Source organism: Conger conger, chromosome 5 (assembly GCF_963514075.1).
Source record: "Conger conger chromosome 5, fConCon1.1, whole genome shotgun sequence".
Taxonomy (NCBI): domain Eukaryota; kingdom Metazoa; phylum Chordata; class Actinopteri; order Anguilliformes; family Congridae; genus Conger; species Conger conger.
The window spans coordinates 16647224-16667426 of record NC_083764.1 but is presented as its reverse complement, the minus strand read 5'-3'; the positions used below and the strand labels follow the sequence as shown (position 1 = coordinate 16667426).

Here is a 20203-nt window from a genome sequence, read left to right as displayed (position 1 = left end):
GCAGCAATTCCTCAAGAATCGTCAAGGGGGGCTTATCACTTGCAACAAGAAATGCTGTGTGTTTGGGCAATGTATCGCTGAGGTGCTTTTGTGCCCAGTTGTCACTCGTAAGACTAGCAGAATGCATATTGCCTTTGTATGCATGGATTATCTATGATAATGTCTGTTTGCTTCAATTACACAGATACATTTTTTAAATCCATAAAATAGCCACTTTGAAATAGGTGTCTTGCACTCCCTATTTGGTGACTGATGAGTAGTGACTGAATGATAAAAAAAACAATAATAAATAACAACTTTATATAAACAGTTCGATAGCAGTCAAGGTGTAATTTTTGCTCAAAAGATGTGTAGTGTTTAGATCAGCACTTCTTCAAGCTTATCCAGAAATATTTTACTGTTGTTTGTGGAAAAATTATAGAGAGGTAAGTATTTGTACAAAACTGTTCAATGTGCTAATCCATGCCAGCAACTTTAACAGTACATTTTCAGAACATAAATATCTATAATAAGCATTGCATAAATCATCTTACATAATCATAGAACATACATATACAGTATGTGACACAATTGCTTTGAATAGCTTACATGGTACATTTTATTTGATTAATCAAATCAACTCATTACACCATGACTAATTGATGCAAAGTTGAGAGTTTTTCAAGTGTTCAGGTTCAAGCGCAAACTCACAACGTATCACATTTATTGCCTCATCTATAACTAAAATTTACAAACAAGTCTCAGATGAAATGTACTGAATCGGATGACTGTATTCAAAATACAATTCATCCCTGTCCATAATGAATCACATTTCTGTGTGTATTATAAATTCTGTTAGCACTTTTTTGTAATGCAGAGAACACAGTGATTTTCCTACTCAATGTCTGTTCTTTATTCCCTGATAATGTGTCATGCTGTAATTATTTGAATTATTTGAAAATGTATGTGCCTCCAAATTCCAAAACAAATGAATATTTTTGTGTTTGAAACTGAATTGATAAAGATCTTTGTATTATGTGTAGGTATTAGGAATTCTTTTTCTTCTTCTTTGAAGTGAATATCATGTAAATTGGTGCTGAAATCATATGAATATAATCCAGTCGATTTTATCATCCAAAATAAATAAATAGCAAAACAATAAATAAATACAAAGATTCACCAAAACCTGTATTAAAAATATTCAGTATTGCAATGTTGTTTTAAAAAAATGTCAATTTTGTTTTTATGTCACAACAATCAAAAACATTTTTTAGTCTTATAATGAGACTTAGTGATCTTAGATCTTAGTAGAAATAGGAAATATTTGCTTGGTTTGCTTGACATTTGTCATTTTCTTAACACATTGGCAAATCTTGAAATGAGTAAAACTGGTCTTACCTAATTGGCAATATTTTTTCCTTTTTTCACAAAAAAGTCATAGTAAAGATTTAAAGTCTAAATATGAGACTAATATACTGAGACTGGCTTTTGTTTTGGTTTTTGCAGTGCACTGCATTTACTGTAACAGCTGATACGATGAGCAAATTATGTATACCAGCACATTCTCTCTGAAATCTACTTCACACTAAGTAAAACTGATAAAATACTATTCTTAAAAAAAATAATCAAATGAATCAAATATTTAATGTAAAATGCTATTTCCCCCCTTAATTTTGAGAATTTACAGCAATGGCATAGTTTCCAGTGCAACACTCTTTCACACAAATACAAATTATCATTTAAAAAAAAGGAAACGGTAGAAAAAGGGCGATTCTTAACTTTTAGCCCAAGGTCATGGTCCTTGTTTGCCGGAGCTTCTTGGGCCCAGACAGGCTCAGCGTTATGAGTAGATGGACCAGTAGATGATGTTGAAGAGGGTGTAGGCACCGGGGAAGATGACTCGAGAGTACTTGTCTATGGCGTGCGTATCGATCCACATGCTGGCGTAGCTCCGGTGGCTCTTCCCCTGCCCCCCGGTCCGATCGTCGGCCAGCGCCAGCTGCACCAGGATCCGCTCGCGCTTGTCGCCGTTCTCCTCGGGCATGCTGTAGTTCCCCGTGGTGTTGACGTCCACGTCGCTGTAGCTGCTGTGCATCAGTCCGGTGGGGTGCGAAATGCCGCAGGTGCAGGGGAGCTGCAGCAGATATGGCGTCCGTCAAATTAATGGCGAATTTACAACAGCGGCAAAGCTCAATATCTGTTTTGGCCATTTTACATACTGCTAGCTATGGTGCAAACTTAATGTCATTTAGGCTAAGAACCATGAACACATTGTAGTAATAAAATGTAGAGGTTTTTCAGGTTATCAGGAAAACCAGACAAAATAATGATGATGAACATCAATTAATGCCTGTATCTAATGGATGTAGAACACAGACACAATAAATTCACTCTAATCACATTCCAACCATTTGCTTTTCAAGCTCTGTGGTGTATGTACTGCTTCAATGAAAACAGAGGGGTCTAAGCCCATTTCATTTGCTTGCCTCCATTGTCTGTGGTGTCAAGTGTACAAGTGTATACAAAGGTTCATTCCAATCTCTTACCCTGTCTCTCAGCTTCCTCTCCTTGCGCTCCTGCACGGTGGTCAGGTAGTTGACTGCGGCGTACTCTATCACCGAGAGGAACACGAACACAAAGCTGACCCAGAGGTAGATGTCCACAGCTTTGATGTAGGAGACCCTGGGCATGGACGCGTTGACCCCAGTGATGATGGTGGACATTGTGAGCACCGTGGTGATCCCTGCAGGACAATGACCACACCCTTCTCATTAACATACTCAAAGACCTTGCTAATGGTAATACCAGTGGATTTCAGTCTACTCTCTAGCCTGCCTGCACAATTCCATAACATAAACATACTGACAAACTTAGCAATTCATTTTCGCTTTTATTTTTATCTGATATCTCAAGTCTTGGCAGTAGAACCTCCCGAGAATATAAGCAGTAAGGTTAGTAGTGTGCAGTGGGATCCAGCTATTATGGTCAGCCAGCTGACGTACAAAACTGAATTTAGTTAGCTAGCTAATAAGGTGGCAGCTATCTAATGTTACAGAAAGCTGCCTATCCATTTTAATGGTTAGCTACCAAGGCTAATCTCTCGCAAAACCCAGGTCATGATTGTCGTAGCCAATTGTCTCCTCTTGGATCACAGAGCGAGCCTATAAGTTCAGTGTACTGGAAACATGCTTTTCAGATACAGCAAAGAAATAAGGCCACACCCAGAAGAGGCCTGAAGAGTTTTAGAATAACAAATACAAGTAGACAATGTAAGCAATGTATTGCGCAGAAATTAACACAGACACACCAAGCCACTGTAAATACATACTGGAAATCAGGAAGTAATGGCCTCTGGCTAGAACCATACAGAAAAGATCCTCTTGCTCCTGTGCTTCACAACATTTATGCATAAAGAATCTTCCACCAGAGTACAGTTCCACCATCTCTGACAGATCTAACACTAGCTGTTTGGCTACCTCCACTGTCCACCAAAGGCTGTATGAACAGTAAGATCCGCCCTACCCAAAGGGACCCTGGCGGGGACCGCACGGCGGTCAATCCAGAAGGAGACCCAGGAGAGCATGACCATCAGCGTGGCGGGAAAGTAGGTCTGGAGCAGGAAGAAGAAGATGTGGCGTCGCAGGGTGAAGTTGATGTACAGCCGGTTGTACCAACCTGAGGGAGAAGAACCCAGCAGTGAGCGTAGGTGGGAACATTCCCTTTACAGGAGGTTGATCTGTATGCACAGAGGCTGCTGGTACGAGTTTGTACAACCAGGCTGTGAGAAGCTGACCAGACACTCTGGCGTCACTCGGCAGTACCTGTACTGCTGTAGAATGCCAGCTTGGTGGTGGTGTGGAACTTCTGGATGAGAAACTGGGAGAGGGAGATTTTTTCATCCGTTTTGAGAGAATCGTTGCCTTTTTTCCAGTAGAGCATCAGGTCATCCTCTGTGTACGCATCTGAAACACACGTCACACAAGAGCTACAGGTAGGCTTCCTTGGGCACAGATGAACATTAATGTAAGAAGGCATTACACTACAAGAAATAGTCTCAGCAAGTATTTTAGTCCTATATTTAGACTTATAATGTGCTAAAAATAGACAAGAATATTGGCAATGAGTTGAGACAGTTTACTCATTTCAAGATTTGCCAAGGAATAAGAATTTCACTTCAACCTTGAGAAAAAAATACGATTTTAAGACTCATTGCAAGACTAAAGCTTTTTTTCTCAGTGTAAGGTGAAAAGGTAAAAACTTTTTATGCAATCAAAGTAGGAACTCAGGGCATTAACTTGAGAACTTGGACCAGGCAGAAAATGTAGGCCATGAAGGGAACTCACAGCTCTCAATCTCCAGGGAGCAGGTCTGTGTGTCCAAAGGAAAGCGGCTCAGGTCCATATTGCACATTGCAGTCACCGTGACCCTTGGAAGACACATTGGCATTAGTGACCAGTGGACTGAAATGGACACGGGCAGCACAGATATTGCATCATGGTAACAGGTGTGGGTGTAGTTCTAAATTTTCATGTTTCATCAGTGAAGATATTTAGTTCAATAAGTCCTCTATAAATAAGTAGGTTTATAAGTACGAGCTAGTGAATCACATGACCAAATTGGAAACGCAGACGCTGAAGAATCATACAAAATACTGTGTGTAATATCACATTTCAGATAAACCCCAGGCACTGAAGATAGTCTATGTGGTTGCAAAGGAGATTTGCAAAGCTTTTACTGTACACTGCTCTGATCAGTGATAAATGAAGAAAAATAAGGAAGGATAATCTCACTTTGTGTATACAGATCTCTGAAAAAGAGACAACCGTTTGTGCACAAGGGGGTTAGGAGCTCAAGCCCCCACAGTCTGCTCCAGCTGGACAAATCCCCAAGCCCACCCCAGAGATTATGCCCTTCTGATCAGATCGCCTCATTCTTCACTGGGATATACCCCAGACTCTATATCCTTGCCAGTACAACATCCCATAATCTAAGCCATGGTTTGGATTATTCTTGGACAAAGATACACCATACAATTGCCTGGGCAGAAACCCTTCTTTGTCTGCTGATGCAAGGTCACTTCCCAAGAGAGACAAATCAAAACTAATCTGTCCAGCGAACCAGGGGTTGCAGTTTGTGCTTCCATCCAACAGGGGAGTGATGACCGACTCCTTCTTGTCACAGTCATTTAGCAGATCTTTTTAGTGAAGCCTCTGCATTTTATTGTCTTTACATGACAGTAATATTTTGGACTTACTTTAATAAATGACATGATATTAAAAAGCATAACTGCAATTTTTGGGTTTGGCACACCACCCTCGACAGGAAACTTTACAGGTGGTAAATCCCTGGCTTAAAGCTCCTTTCTCTGCAGGCCTTTCCTGACCAAGAGAAATTTCAAGTCCACTCAGATTTAAAGGTATAGGCTTACATTTTATTCTTACATACATTGGAAATATTCAAATTGTGTTACTTTTTTCTGATTTAGGTTGACTAAAAGCTTTTTAGACTAAATGTCATGTTGATCAGAGTAAGCAACAGTCAGAACATACTTTCAGCAATCCTGACATTTGATATACAGGGTGTTTTTATCCAGCAATGAGGCTGCGCTGATCGTATTAAGGAATAGCTCCATCGACAAAGGTTTTTGGGTGAGGGGCACACATTGAGAGCTTGTGATGAAGTTAACCTCACCCCACACACTGGTTACCTCAGGCTGTAGAGAACCTTGCCATCGGGGAAGACACGCAACATGACGTTGTCGGTGGTTGTGTCGTGAATGAAGGACCTCTTGGAGTGGACAAAGAACATGTCAGGCACCCAGATTTTCCTGACCAGCCGACCGTCGAAGGTCATGCTCTGGTTTGTGTTGCTGGGAAAGGATAGACGCTCGTCCTTCCAGTAGTGACGCAGGTACAGGGTCATGGTGAAGTCCTGATACACACAAACACACACACACACACACAGGCATACAAGCAAATCTCTTTATCACTATTGCAGCTGTCTCCTGCCCCCTGCTAAACTGCAGAACAGGGCAACTGGAGTTCTATGCATTACAAATGCATTGGCTTACATGGGTTATAGATAGCTCAATCTCACTCACCCAGACATTGAGATACTGGACATCTGTGCTATTTTTGATTCCACTTAAGTGCTCACAGACTATTTTTAGTAGTAAAATATTATTAGCAAGTTCTCAACTCCTTGTACTACACTACCTCTGGTGTCTTTACTGATCTCAGAGCGAGCAAGAATGTACAATATGCCTTAAAATATAGGGCTACTGTAGCAACAAAATAAAATTATGGAAGTTCAGTATTTCACAGCATTCTGAAGCCATAACATGGGAAATTCTAATTTACATTATAACATAACATTATAAATGATAATGTTGGGTTATAATTAGTCTAAAAGGCCTGAAGCCCAGATCGAATCACAAATGTAACAAGAGTTATTCCTTACCAACCACAAAGTTTGGCAGGTTTAACATTAAATATATTGAATGTAGTGTAAGCACAGAACAAAAATGCATTTATTTTCTTGACTCAAAGTCAGGTTTACTAAAGTCAGATCGGAATCCTTGGTCAATTATGATAACCTTATTTAGGAAAAATGTAAATCTAAGCAAATGTGTTCCTTAATTTATACAGTATTCATGATATATGATTTATAAATCTGTCAACAATCAGTGCACATGTAATTCAAGCTATAAAGTCTGAGTGCGAAAACAGTGGTCTACAGTGTCCAGTTTACGACTCAATAATAGTCATACTCATCATGCATGCATTTACTAAACATTATTTGAGCTATTATAGTGAAGGCCTTAAACTTGGAGTTACTGTGTCTCAAAGCCCACAAATCCAAATTCAATCAAAACGCTTACCATATCAACTTCAGAAATCGTGTCAAGACTTTCAACCTGAACATCTACGCCAACAGGAATAGCAGGTCCTGGAATTATTTAAAGAAAGAGCAACTGTTGCTTGGAGAAGAGAGGCATTAGCTAAAATCCACAAAAGGTCCACAAAACAATCCACAACAAACACGTTTTGAGTTTCTGCCGCACCATTTCCTTTCCATTTCAGCATGTCACATTAGGGCTGAATCTACATGTAGGTTATACATTAATGCTGTCACTAATCCTCCCTATCATACAGCGCTGCATTGTATCCCATAATGCCTCGCTCCACAAAGCCACTACCAAATCCTCGTATAACAGCTTTGACACAGATACATATTCAAATTCCTGATTATATGCAGCATGTTCATTATCACCATGTTTGCATGCTGCTGCCATCAAGTATTTTTGAACGCAAGCTCCTGGAAAGAACTTTAACAGTCACATCGGGTCAGATCACCCACTCACAGACTCCTGACTGAGATTAGATATCATTGCAATCTGCTCGTGGATACTGTCGCGGGCTAGTGGTCATGTGCCCGTGATAGCATGGTCTTATAGAGACAGACTGTGCAGGAAAACAGATGTGTGTGCTTGTTTGTGTGTGTATGTGTATGAGCGTGTGTGTGGATGCGTGCACACTTGAGTGGATTTTTTTAATAAAGCCCATTTTTAAAATCCATTAGTCTAACTACCAGACAAATCCCTCTTCCCATTTTAGTACATTTGCATGGAAGTCAAGACAATTATTATTTTTAGAAGTTATATATTTTTGATATAAGAATGCAAAAGACTATGGGTGCCACAGAATGACTTTTGAAATCAGAGCTTCAGGCTGATGCTGGTGTGCAATTATTCACCAAACCAAAGCAGTGTAAAATATGTTTTTAAAGCATGACCGTTTTGCACCGTTTTGCATTAATTAAAAAATGAATTACACTGCTGAGAAGCCTCACCTCCAAACCCAGGTCTCATGGTGAAGTCATGATCGTCTACTCTCAGAAGCTGTTCTGATTTAGTCATGTAATTCTTGGTTACATCCGGACTTCTTTTCAGGATAGGACTAAATGGAAGAAAAGCATGGCTGTCAGTTTGAGGAGTAAGCCATTCTGAAACAATATTCCATTGCTAAAAAACAGTTCACTATTTGGTTTCATCATGAAAACAAATATTTTAGGCTCCACTGAGACATTGTGCAATATTATTTCTGTCTCTATTGCAAATTTCTGTCTTCATACTGTAAATGATCAGGATGCCAATATTTAGACAGCCAGACAATACACAAAGGGAAACAGCTTAAATAAAATCAATAAAACTTATTGACAAATGTCTTTGGAACTTTACGTAATTAAAGCACAAATGTGGGAATATTGTATGTAGTAATATTGTATTGACCCAATTTGGGTTTTACTCACAAATCATCACATAAAAAACCAAGTGCACATGCTTATGCCAGGCTTCAGAACAGAGGAACCAATAGCAACCCAGGAAGTAGACTGAATGAGAGTTTTTATTCAGCAGTAGACAGGTCAGACTGGAACACGGGCAGAAGGGAATATCAGAGATAAGCAGGTTCGTGGTCAAAGGTACAGGCAAAAGTTTGACCACGGGGCTACCAGACACAGCAGGGATAATCCAGAGGGTGATCGAGGTCACAGGCAAAAGTTTGTACACAGAAAGGCAATCAGAACAGGACCAGGTACAGAATGTAATCTAAAAAATAGTAAGCGAATGTGAATGATTTCTGGATTACCCTCTGTACCTTTGCCTTATCGGACTGCCTTTCTGTGTTTGGACTCTTGCTTTGAATACACCTCTGATTATCCCTGCTGTTTCTGTCTGTCAACCATTGACCCCTGCCTGTTTGATCTGCCCCGAGCTGAATAAAAGCATCTATTCTGCCAACTTCCTGCTTGCGCTTATTCCATCTGTCCCATGCCCTGACAGACTTATTTTTGGCATTTTTGCAGTGTAAATACACATCAGATATTCAGTCAAGCATTTAATAATTTCTAGGTGGCAGTTTTTGATTAACTTGACTCACCTGCCAGATTTGTGACCACCTTCTCCCTCCCTCTGTGTTTCTCTTCTTGGTCTGCTCCAGAACAAAGGACAAACACAAATGGGTGGAATATGCTAACACTCTTTGTTTTCCTGTTTGCTACTCATTTCAGATAATAGAGCACAAAATAAATTATATGAAACACAACTAGTTTATGCTTTACAGATACAATTACATTTTATGTAAATGCTTGTGATTATAACAGCATTCATAAATGAAAGGTAGCCAAACTCGATAGGACTGGAAGATTATCATATTGAAGGAATGATGTAGCAAGGTCTATCATAATCTATCACAGCTATGCATTGTGATACATATATTGTAATGATATATGCACGTAACAATGTTTAGTTCTCTCAGCTGTGATTGACTTACATACATTTGGGCTTCAATGAGATTTCACAATGTGATTGGGCATCCAACATCAGAATAAACTGACAATACTTGTAGTTTCCATAAACAGCTATTATACATTCACTGAGCACTTTATTTGGTAGACCTGTACACCAGCATGTTAATGAAAATATTTAATCAGCCAATCATGTGGCAGCACCCAAATGCATAAAAGCATGCCGAGACATGGTCAAGAGCTGTTCAGCTGTTTTTCAGACCAAATGTCAGAATGGGGAAGAAATATGATCTTTGACTTTGACCGTGGAATGATTGTTGGTGCCAGACAGGGTGGTTTGAATATTGCAGAAACTGCTGATATCCTGGGATTTTCACACACAACTGTCTCTAGAGTTTGCAGAGAAAGGCACAGAAAACAGCCAGTGAGCAGCAGTTCTGTGGGCATTGTTAATGAGAGAGGTCAGAGGAGAAGGTGACAGGAAGCTGACAGGAAGGTGACAGTAACGCAAATAACCACGCATTACAACAGAACAGAGGTATGCAGAAGAGCAAACAACGTGTCAAAATTGGATAGGCTACAGCTGCAGAAGACCAATAAGTAAAATAACTCTAATAAATACCGAATAAAGTGCTCACTGAGTGTATGTTAATGTGTGAATTGCATTCACCTCTCCTCTTATAGAAACATAAGAATGTCAAGGTGAGAGCTGTTTAAATTTATTTTTAAAAAGCATTATGGTTAAGAATGATTACATTATATTTTCAGCACAGTATGTTCAGGTGGAAAGAGACTTATTCTCATCCATGTGGATTTTATTACTAAAACTACTAAACCCCGAACCCATGTCTTCAGATTATGGTTTCATATGATGATGCGTTATCATCCAATCCCAGCTGCAATTCAATCCAGTATGCAAAGCAAAGAAGCTAAAATTAAAGCTTCAGATAAGTAAAAGCACAGAAGTTTAAGTGTATTAAAAGAACTGCACATTATACAACAGCCAATGGTAAAGAATGCCTACAGTATCCAGGATTATCTTTCATCTGAGCAGAGAAGTACAGCAAGCCAATCCTAAAAGTGGGGGATACATTTTTGATTGTACCATGAGTAGCATCAAAGTAATAACAATGGATTTTTTTACTGAAATAAATAAACCTATAATTATGGAAATAAAGACCACTGCAGCTGATCAACAAGTACATTTATTCATTTAGCAAATACTTTCTTCGTTCTTTTACATAATTATTTTTCTTAGGTTTCACTGTACATTGTTATTTCGGCTTACGCATTATTGACGGTCCTGCAGTGGCAACAGTCAGCAGATTTTCTGAAAGTGTTATCCAAATCAATTAGCACCCTCATGTACATACATTCTGTGTCCTTTCAAAGGTGGCATAGCACTGATATCATCATTCCAACCACACTGCTCCACTTTAATTATGATAATATCCTGCAAGGTCAAAAGAGATTAGAGGTGACTGGGTTCTGTTTGCATGCAGGGATTTTTGCCCATGTGCTGGCTGACCAAATCCGCTGATAGGGAACACCTGGGAAGCGTTCTTTACTAAACCCCGGGAAACCGCTAAATCTCACAACATCATGAGTGCCTAAGTGTGCTATCATCTATACCATCTTGAAAATGCCATAATGAGTTATTTTCACTGAGCATGTCTCACCCTTCTAGAAAGGAACCCCAGGAGGTGGCTGCTTTATTCAGACCAGTTTGCTACTTGATGTAAGCAAAGATCAAATAATAATGCAGCCATATTCAAATTAACCAACATTTTCCTTAACTCAGGTTTTATTAGCTCAATTTTAAACAACTAACTTACAAGTGTCGACTCTAAAATGCACTTTTCACCCTTTTTTCTCAATTAGGAATGGCCAAATGTATTAATCAGCCGTCATTGTTGTAATCCAGTGGTCCTCACTCCTGGTCCTGGAGAGCCACAGGGTGTGCTGGCTTTTCTTGTTACTCAGCACTTTATTGATCAATTAAAGCAGCTAATTACACAGTTAGCTCCTGGTATCTCGGGTCTGGATTGGTTGCTGATATTAAAGCGAAAGCTAAAGCCAGCGCACCCTGTGGCTCTCCAGGACCAGAAGCGAGGACTGTTGTTTTGACATATCTATCCAGGAGAGTGGAGACAAACACACTCTCCTCTGAGAGATATAATGTCAGCAGCCACTTCTTATCCCAAGGTGGGTTCACACTGTTTCCAGAGATAAAATGCAATGTAAAGAATGCTTGGCAGGAGCATGGGGCTGTAGCTGACTGTCTATGAGCTGTAGCAGCTGGTGTTCAGCCCAGTCAGAATTACTGGGATACCTTGCACCCAGAGCTACCTATCTGAGCCCAGTAAATCACTCAGGGTATCTCCCTGCTTCTCCCTTGCCCAGGCCTTGGCTGATAGTGGCTGCCCTTTTTTGTTAATTTCTCCCAGATTTTACATTCACAACTATTATGCTGTTTGTATAGCTTGTAGTTGTAAAAAAGAGAGATGTTGTTTTCAGGGAAGTTAGACGGTTGGACCTAAATGTAGACAGTTGGAACATGTATCCTTCTATCTTACACTGGTTGAGTGCAGTGATCCTGCACCTTCTGAAGGTAGAGCTAGATACATGTGTGTCCAGCAGTTATAGTTCCAACCATCTTCTCTGAAATATCTTGTTTTTAGAGTTTATTTCCTGCACATGTATTTCAAACATACACATGATACCTTGTGTAAATAAGACAGCATTGGAGTTGCTGTAAGGTGTGTTTCTTCACTTTGAACATGGGCTACTGACTCCTATAGGCTTCAAGTCTTTATGCTAAGCTAACACGTTATGCTAACATGGAAACCGAGCCAGTGAATGCACAAAATTTCTTAATGAAATCGAAATCTTGACTAAATCTGGTTAAGTCAGAAAAAAGGTATATTTCCCAAAGTGTTGGTATATTTCTTTAAGGGGATAGCGTTTTGTTTTGCCTTTCTGAAGCTTTGAAACCACAAACTTACCTCCTTCTGCTCATTAAAAGATCAGGTGAGAACCTCTTTTTCAGGAGGAAAACATTGCAAAACAATATTACATAATAGGCCAAAACCCCCCGATATTATAGCATGATGATGAGAAAAAGAATGTAATATAATGAAGATACAAAATTCATGTTATGAATGGGTTATACTGATCAGTAATTTTGCCCTTCACCAACAACCTTCACCAGAAATGATAATTTCACAGCTTTTTCTTTAAAGAATGTCTTCCTCTGCGTGAGAAAGTATCTGTCTAAATAAAATTACTAAATATTGCTGAAATGGCTATTTTAACTAAACAAATAGCCATTTATTTTCTTGAAATAAACTTAAATAATACTTCAATGTACATTTCAGACAAAGTAGCTTGTTGGACATACCCAAATAAAAAGCCATGTATTACACAATTTTTATTGCATGAAAAGAATAGTGGATTTGATCAACAAATCATTGCTTAAATACTGTACTTAGTATTTAAGTTCCAATACCTGTTGCAATTTACTTACCGTATTCAGAACAGACCTAAATATACTATACTAATAATTTAAGGACTTAAATAGTCATTCCAATCAGCATTATTCACCCTCTAGAACAAGTTAAGAAAATAAGTAGAAGTTCTAGAGTTAGTGCCACCCACTTTTCTATGCGGCATAGCAAGATTCAGACTGATATCATAAAATAAGTGTTGTTACAGGCACTGAAAATGTTCTTGTGTTACAGACATACAGTAGTTGCAGTGTAGATAGTTAATGAGTCAATAGTGAATTCATACTATGTAAGTTTGCTGTACGTGGGATGGACCCCCTTGCATTTTCCTTAATAAAAACACGTCTCTCACAGGTGTAAGTGCGCTTTTAATGTAGTACCTATGTGAGAAATGAAAAGTGCAGTTCATCCAAACTGCTAAAATGTAATTATACGTATATGGTATTACAGATATTGTAATGAATTGGGCCTCTTCATAAGAGAACAACATACCCTATCAATCGATCATGTGCCAGAGCATACATCTCTTACACTGTTAAGATCGTTTGCAATCCAATCTTACTAGAAAAATAAAAAGTAAGGCTCCTCAAACTAAAAAATTGTAAGTAACTTATTACAATACACTTTTAGATTGGCTGAACTTGAACTTGGGCTTGGATGGTTAGTGGGAAACCTTTCATGTTGGCACAGCAACCATAAATATGTTCTACTAACTCATAATGAGCTAAAAAGACAGCTACTAGGCCGAGAAAATATTTGTAGTTCTCTGAACTACATTTTATCACACCATTCAAAAATGAAACCAAACTGACCAAGTTCATGCAAATAGAAATTTTACTCTGGGTCAATGTAAAAAACCAAACCATTTCTGGGGTAAAAATAAATGAGCCATGGCAAAATTCCATCAATCCATTCTTCCATTTTTCATCATAGTGCTGGTCAGGGTTGCAGGGTGGAAGGGAAGCTGGACACGTTACCTTCGAACACGATACCTTCCTGCCCTGAGGCGATGGCACAATTCACTGCACTGCTATGCCACCCCATGCCAAAAATGTCATCTTGAAATATAATCTTGAAATAGTAGTTTTATTATTAGCTTCACAGCATCATTAACAAATATTAGCCTATAAAAAATTAAAGCAATGTTGGTTGATCCTTTCATCAGTACAAGAACATACAAGGGTTGACAAAATACTTGAAACAGGAGTTTTTCATAAAAAAACAAAACAGTAAAACAGCTAACATTAGTTTTTTAAGGAAAGCCCCCACCCTCTGTGTTTAACCTGATGATCCGTGCTGTTTTGTGACTCTTATGCATTAGTTGAAATCCCAGCCAACCCAACCCAATGTATGCTGGGATAACTGCAACCCTGATCAGGAGTAAATGGTATTGTAGATGGATGGACTACTAATGTATGGACGGAATTCTACCATGCCATGGCTATTTCACAGACTAAAACAAGGAATAGCAATATAAATAACTTTCAATAGAGGGAGATTTGTATTCTGCAGTACATGTATACTAGTATAATCTCCAAATGAGACACAAGATTACATTACAGATGTGGCATTTGGGGTATTAAGTGCATAAAATTCACCCAGTAGTTCATAATGATCCTAAATGTATCCTGCAAATCCACTGAGCGTGCTTAAAGTAACTAGATCAACACTATTTCTGGGGGTCATGAGTGGGGGTGCGTGCCTATCAGGAAAGGTCATAGTCATAGTCCTTGGCACCTTATCAAAACATTGCACTGTGACTGAAAATTTCAGATCAGCAAACAAAGCAAAAATATTTCAAAAAGTCATGACATAGGCCAAGCCCTACCTTGCCAGTACTAAAAATATTTCAACAGGCCACATTCCTCAGGATGTAAAGGACAAAATAAATAAGACTAAAGAAATAAATAGTAATAGTAATACAGGCCAGTAATACATGCAGTGCTACCATTCTAAAGTCAGTCCAGGTGACTAATCTGCCCAGCATGTTTGTCTTGTGCATTTTCAGTACTCATTATCTAAAATGGAAGCGTAAATTAATGAATGTATCAATCAGATTATTACAGATATAGAACGTAGTGTTTCGAGTGAATTTGTTTCAAAACGTCCTCTTTATGTGCACATTGTAACTTTATAAAAAGTTAATTAGTCATCACAGCTACACGTTTAGGTGTAGCATTTCAACTCAGCTCAATTGGTCTCGATAAATAATGTGCATGCTGAAGGTAATGATTGGTCGAACCTAAAAACATCACACAAATTAACTAGACAGAACATATCGAGGTCATTACTGTGCCCAAACGAAATGTCTAAAATGTGTCCGTATACTATGACTGTCAATCATTGTTTAACATAACATTAATATCCAAAGCAGTATTGATATGAAGTGCAGCTCCATTACCTTGTTTGGCTGTAATTTTCGAATATGTGCCCCCTCTGATGAACCGATCTTCCCGCAGCACCAAGCACGCAGACACAGATCAACAGCAAGGCATCCGTCTGCATGGTGCACACACTCCAAACGAGTCGGATTTTAGGTGCCAACAACCCAACAGTCAGATTTTCCAAAAACAGTAAACTAAGCAACCAGATCTGTGCCTTCTTTAAACATCGTGGTCGTTGTTGGTGTTCAACAATGCACGGCTTTACGGGCACACCACACAAACACCCACGCACACAAAACATCCCACGGTATTTAATCTACACAGTGGGGAAAGCAATTTCGCATAAACCCATAAATCCTTCAACGTCAGATGGCACGGATTTTCTCTCCGCAGACGCATATGCATCGCGCGGACCGGTTTTCATAATAGCTGAGTGTAGATTCGCTCAAACAGGTTAAAAGGTGAGGTTGTTGGACTATTTCTTAAAACTGTAGATCCCAGCTCGTTCGACTTTTCCAAATGTTAATGCAACATTTTGGGGGATAGCTATTAGCTACCCAAGCTAGGATACAGGAAATTAATCATCTAAATACTGATGCATCTGTCTACCTTACTCCTGTACTGAAGCAAATACGTTTAACAACTCCCTTGGCACATAAACAGAACATTTACAACGCTTCAGTAAGTTTTCGGTGCATAAACAATGTTGGTGCTTTTTTACGTTATTTACATTATTTGATGTTTTTGTGCACCACTGCAACATATCGTCTACAAAGGTGCAATGACGTGCCATTCAACGCGTTCTGTCCACAAAATACTATTTACAAATAAGGCCATTACGTTGGAAAAACAAACAAAAACGTCAACGTCTTAACCAGTGAACACAATATTACAGAGATTTTTCCCTCAGTTGATGAAGGTATAACAACTTTTTAATCGTTGTAATCATTGTGAAAAATATATTATGATTATGTTAATCATTGAAATATAATACTTTCAAATTAAAGCTGTCAAAATAATAAATTAATGAATATCATACATACCATCTCACTAAAACAGATTGAAATAAGATGCAGATATCCTATATCCCTTTCTGGGACCTTTTTATTTAATTTCCTGGACTGACATTATGAATAGAACATAGTTTACCATTTTATATCCATATACATTCCTAAACCAGAAGCCGATTCTATGAAAACAAAATATACGTAGAAATAGCATGGTAAATTATTTCCGAAAGAGCAAAATTACTGGTAAATCCCCCTGTATTAAATTTAAATCATTATAAATATTGTGTCTTCTAAGTCTGTGTGTTTGTATCTAACAGACAATCCAACTCAGTAACCACTTTATTAGGTAGACCCATATACCAGCTCTTATTTGCACAATGCAAATATCTAATCACCCAATCATGTGGTAGAAACTCTTTTACCATGGTGTGACATTAACTAAGTGTTACAACAGTGGTATGCTGAAGAACATCTCTGATCACACAACACATCAAATTTTGAAGTGGATGGGCTACACCAATAAAGCAAATAAATAAGTCTAATAAATACCTAATAAAGTGCTCATTGAGTGTATGTACACTTTATTAGGAACACCTACAGTTTGAAAACAACACTGGTACCCATGTATTAAATGGCTGGCTACTAATCACTGTGACATTGCTGTTTTTCCATAAAAATTAGTGGATATTAGTTTAACCATATCCCTTTGCAATTTTGATTGCAACAGTTATATTTCACACAGAGTACCACAGACTGTCACAATAATACCCAGCCATCAGCTAATTAATGCTTGCGTTGATGAAGTTACTCATAGCAAGTTTGCTACCATGTTCAATTAAACAATTAACTGAAGAGAGCTAACAACCAGAATCCCTCTTCTTTTTCGTGTTTGGTTTTGTCTAAAAAGATATGAGTTTCCACATAAATTTTAGCAAGCCTACAGCACATGACCTAATCAAATGGCTGTCAGCTTAATATCCCTTTTAATTTTGATTGCTTGACTAACAATTGTATTTTGGTGCCGCAAAAGTGGAACATTTGGGAATTATGCAAAAGAGTAGGCTTAGTTGGAACACTGTGGTACTCCTGCATTAGCTAAATGGTTGGTAACCACCGCCATATTGCTGTTTTCCCATAAAACTCAGTGGATGTCAGCTTAACCATATGCGTTTTGATTGCATGAACAGCAGTTGTATTTTGCTGCCATCTACTGCAAAATGGGAAAAGTGTTTTGGAAACATTTCATTTCAGATGGGTCGTTTTTGGTAGTGTCAATGTGTTACTGCCTTGGGAAAGTCGCCGGTTGAAACACTTTAGGCTATTGGCTGAGTGTCTGACTCTTTTGGCAGGTAGCTTACACCTGAGAACGAAACCTCTTCGGAATTGACAGTTCTTTGGCTTTTCCCATGCTGATGGATGAGGGATTTTGAATGCTTGCCACTTCATTTTTATACTCTAGTGAAACAGGAAGTGATGAAATAGCACAATATAGTTCCTTTAGACTGAAACTAAATTACGGTAAGTAATTCAATTTTGTTTGATTTTATTTACAATAATTGTTAGAGGTGCCAATCATTTTGACACTTATGGTTTCCAGAAAAAGTTGATTACTTAATAATAAACATTGAAACTAGAGTAAATATATTGAAATCAAATTGTAGAGATTTCCATACATTTGAACATAACATACAGATTATTATCTGTGTTGTTTTTTTGCATGCAGCCTTTTTTCTTCATTTTTCCCAATAATTCTGGAGCCCACTTTGTATAGCAAGTGCAGTTGTGGCATTTCTCTTGACATGCACAGTATGTATATCAACACAAATCAACACATAGCACAACAGCAGAAAAAGAGAGAGCACTGTTGGAGACACTTGTGACATTCTGAAAATCTCATCATTATCCTGTGTTAGCATGACAACTGACAGCAGACAGTTCACAATAGAGATCATGTTCACAATGAGGGTGATCTATCTTTCACAATGGATGAAATCCAACAAGGTCTTCTGCATTTCATACCCTACTGCGACTAGCACTGAAACATGTAGCTATGTGAAAACACAGGTCAATGCTGCCATCTGTCTGTGGAAATCCAAACAGCAATGAACAACAATGAATTCCCCAAAGGACAGTGGCTGTCAATCTCAGTCTTGGGCCATGTCTATTGAGTATACAAGTTGCAGACAAGTTGTAAACAACTTACATTTACATTTACATTTACATTTTAGTCATTTGGCAGACGCTTTTAATCCAAAGCGACTTACAAGTGCATAGGTTCTACCATAAGTCAGAGCATCACATCCAGAAACTAGCAAAATACACAGGAAATGCTGTTCTAAACATAGTTGTCATCAGAATTTTTATTTATTTTTTTTATTTTTTTTTGGGGGGGGGGGGGGGGGGTTAGACAAGGATAGGGATATCAGAAAGGAGGGGCAGGGGAAATCAGGAGGGAGGACTAAGGTAGAGTTTACCTCTTACCTCTTACCACTTACACTTACCACAACTTACTATATATACTCAATAGTAGGCAAGTAAGCTGTTTCAGATATGGCCCAAGACTGAGATTGATGACCACTGTCCTTTGGAGAAATTGATTGTGTTGTTCATTGCTGTTTGGATTTCCACCGAGAGATGGCAGCCTTGACCACTGTTTTGACTTAGCTATGACACCTGTTTTTTGTCACAGCCAATATCTTGATCAATTACAACATCTCTTTTAAATTTACCGGGCCATCTAGAAATTATCCAAAGAAATATCAATAATTGACATTACAATTACCATTTATAATAATGCTTGAAATACTTCCTTGGGAATGCTTCATTACCAAAGATAAATAATTGTTTTTACAGAAACCTGTTATGTCCCGTGCCTCTGTTTCCTAGTCATTTCTTGGTTTCCCGTTTCTATGTATTTTCTGAGTCTGTGTTCCATGTCATATTTTCAGTTTGCCCTGTTCTGTACCATGACTTGCAGCGACTGTGCAATCGATGTGCTCCCAGGAACCACAACCCTCAGTGGAAGACTGTACTCCCTGTCTGCTCCCAAAACTGCCACCTTGAACCTGTACATTTCTGGTACGAGTCCTTGGCCTCGGGCATCATCTCCATTGTTGTCTCCTGCCAGTGCTGGATTCCTCTTTGTGGTAAAAAAAGACAGAACCCTCCACCCATGTATTGACTACCAGAGACTAAAAACATCACGGTCAAGACCCGCTATCCTCTGCTCCTCATCTCCTCAGCCTTCCCCCCCCCCGAAAATAGCAAGATGTTTACCAAGTTAGATCTGTGTAACACCTACCACCTGGTCCGCATCCGCGGAAGCGATGAGTGGAAGACGGTGTTTAACACATATACCGGGCACTACGAGTACCGAGTTATGCCATTTGGGCTGACCATTTTCCAGAAGATGGCCAGTGACGTTCTTTGTGACCTGATAGGGCTGAGCTCCTTTGTCCACCTGGACAATATCCTGGTGTGTCCCAGGAGGAATGTTCACCATGTCGGTCAGATCCTACAGCGCCTCCTGGAGAATAAGTTATCGTCAAGGCAGAGAAGTGTGAATTTCACTAGTCCAGCATACAGTTCCTAGGCTTTGTGATCTCTGGGGGATCAGACATTGGAAATGGACCCTCAGAAGGTCAAAGCGCACAAATAAAGTGCTCAACGGGTGTATGAACTTTACTTAGCTTTTTATATTCTCTTTTTTATGAACTGGGGGAACTGTGACTATTTGACCAGTAGGGGGCAGGGAATGTACCGTAAAAGGAATGTTGCAAAAACATGTAATATCAAAAATTCTGATTTCAGGAAAGAGTGTGAGCAAGAGTGTTTGATAGTATTCAACAAAGCTGCAGCTGTATGTCAGAAAAGATGAGAGTATGTGAGTAGCATTGTGAGTGTCATAATGTGAGGAGAATTCCCTGAAAGGTGGTCTGAAGATGAAAGGCACTTTGACGCTTTGACATGCTGACAATCTGCCATGCTGGGGAATCAATTTTGAAGTAGCATAACTGTC

General features: G+C 38.9%; 1 protein-coding gene across 3 annotated transcripts; it reads right to left on the bottom strand.

The window, feature by feature from the left end:
• Positions 1 to 580: 580 nt before the first annotated feature.
• LOC133128404 (gamma-aminobutyric acid receptor subunit rho-1-like) lies at positions 581 to 15670 on the bottom strand. Of its 3 annotated transcripts, XM_061241889.1 has the most exons (12): positions 15193 to 15301; positions 10574 to 10615; positions 10310 to 10359; positions 8919 to 8969; positions 7831 to 7937; positions 6860 to 6927; positions 5687 to 5910; positions 4323 to 4405; positions 3801 to 3941; positions 3502 to 3654; positions 2526 to 2722; positions 581 to 2113 (listed from the first exon to the last, which is right to left on the bottom strand). In XM_061241889.1, exons 5-12 carry the CDS (start codon positions 7895 to 7897, stop codon positions 1820 to 1822), a joined length of 1227 nt encoding a protein of 408 aa, XP_061097873.1. In that variant the 5' UTR covers positions 7898 to 7937; positions 8919 to 8969; positions 10310 to 10359; positions 10574 to 10615; positions 15193 to 15301; the 3' UTR covers positions 581 to 1819. The 3 variants fall into 3 exon arrangements, with proteins under 3 accessions (XP_061097873.1, XP_061097872.1, XP_061097875.1); XM_061241888.1 differs by lacking the exons at positions 10310 to 10359; positions 10574 to 10615 and having other exon boundaries at positions 15193 to 15670; XM_061241891.1 differs by lacking the exons at positions 581 to 2113; positions 10310 to 10359; positions 10574 to 10615 and having other exon boundaries at positions 2584 to 2722; positions 3502 to 3589; positions 15193 to 15670.
• Positions 15671 to 20203: the final 4533 nt, after the last annotated feature.

Bases quoted from the DNA above. Each gene is read 5' to 3' on its own strand.
- LOC133128404 (XM_061241888.1), bottom strand. From the start codon at position 15,476: ATGTTTTGTGTGCGTGGGTGTTTGTGTGGTGTGCCCGTAAAGCCGTGC. The intron at 8,970-15,192 runs GTAATGGAGCTG...GTTCTGGAGCAG, and splicing joins GAAAATTACAGCCAAACAAG to ACCAAGAAGAGAAACACAGA. The intron at 4,406-5,686 runs GTAACCAGTGTG...GTGTCTTCCAAG, and splicing joins AAGGTTCTCTACAGCCTGAG to GGTCACGGTGACTGCAATGT.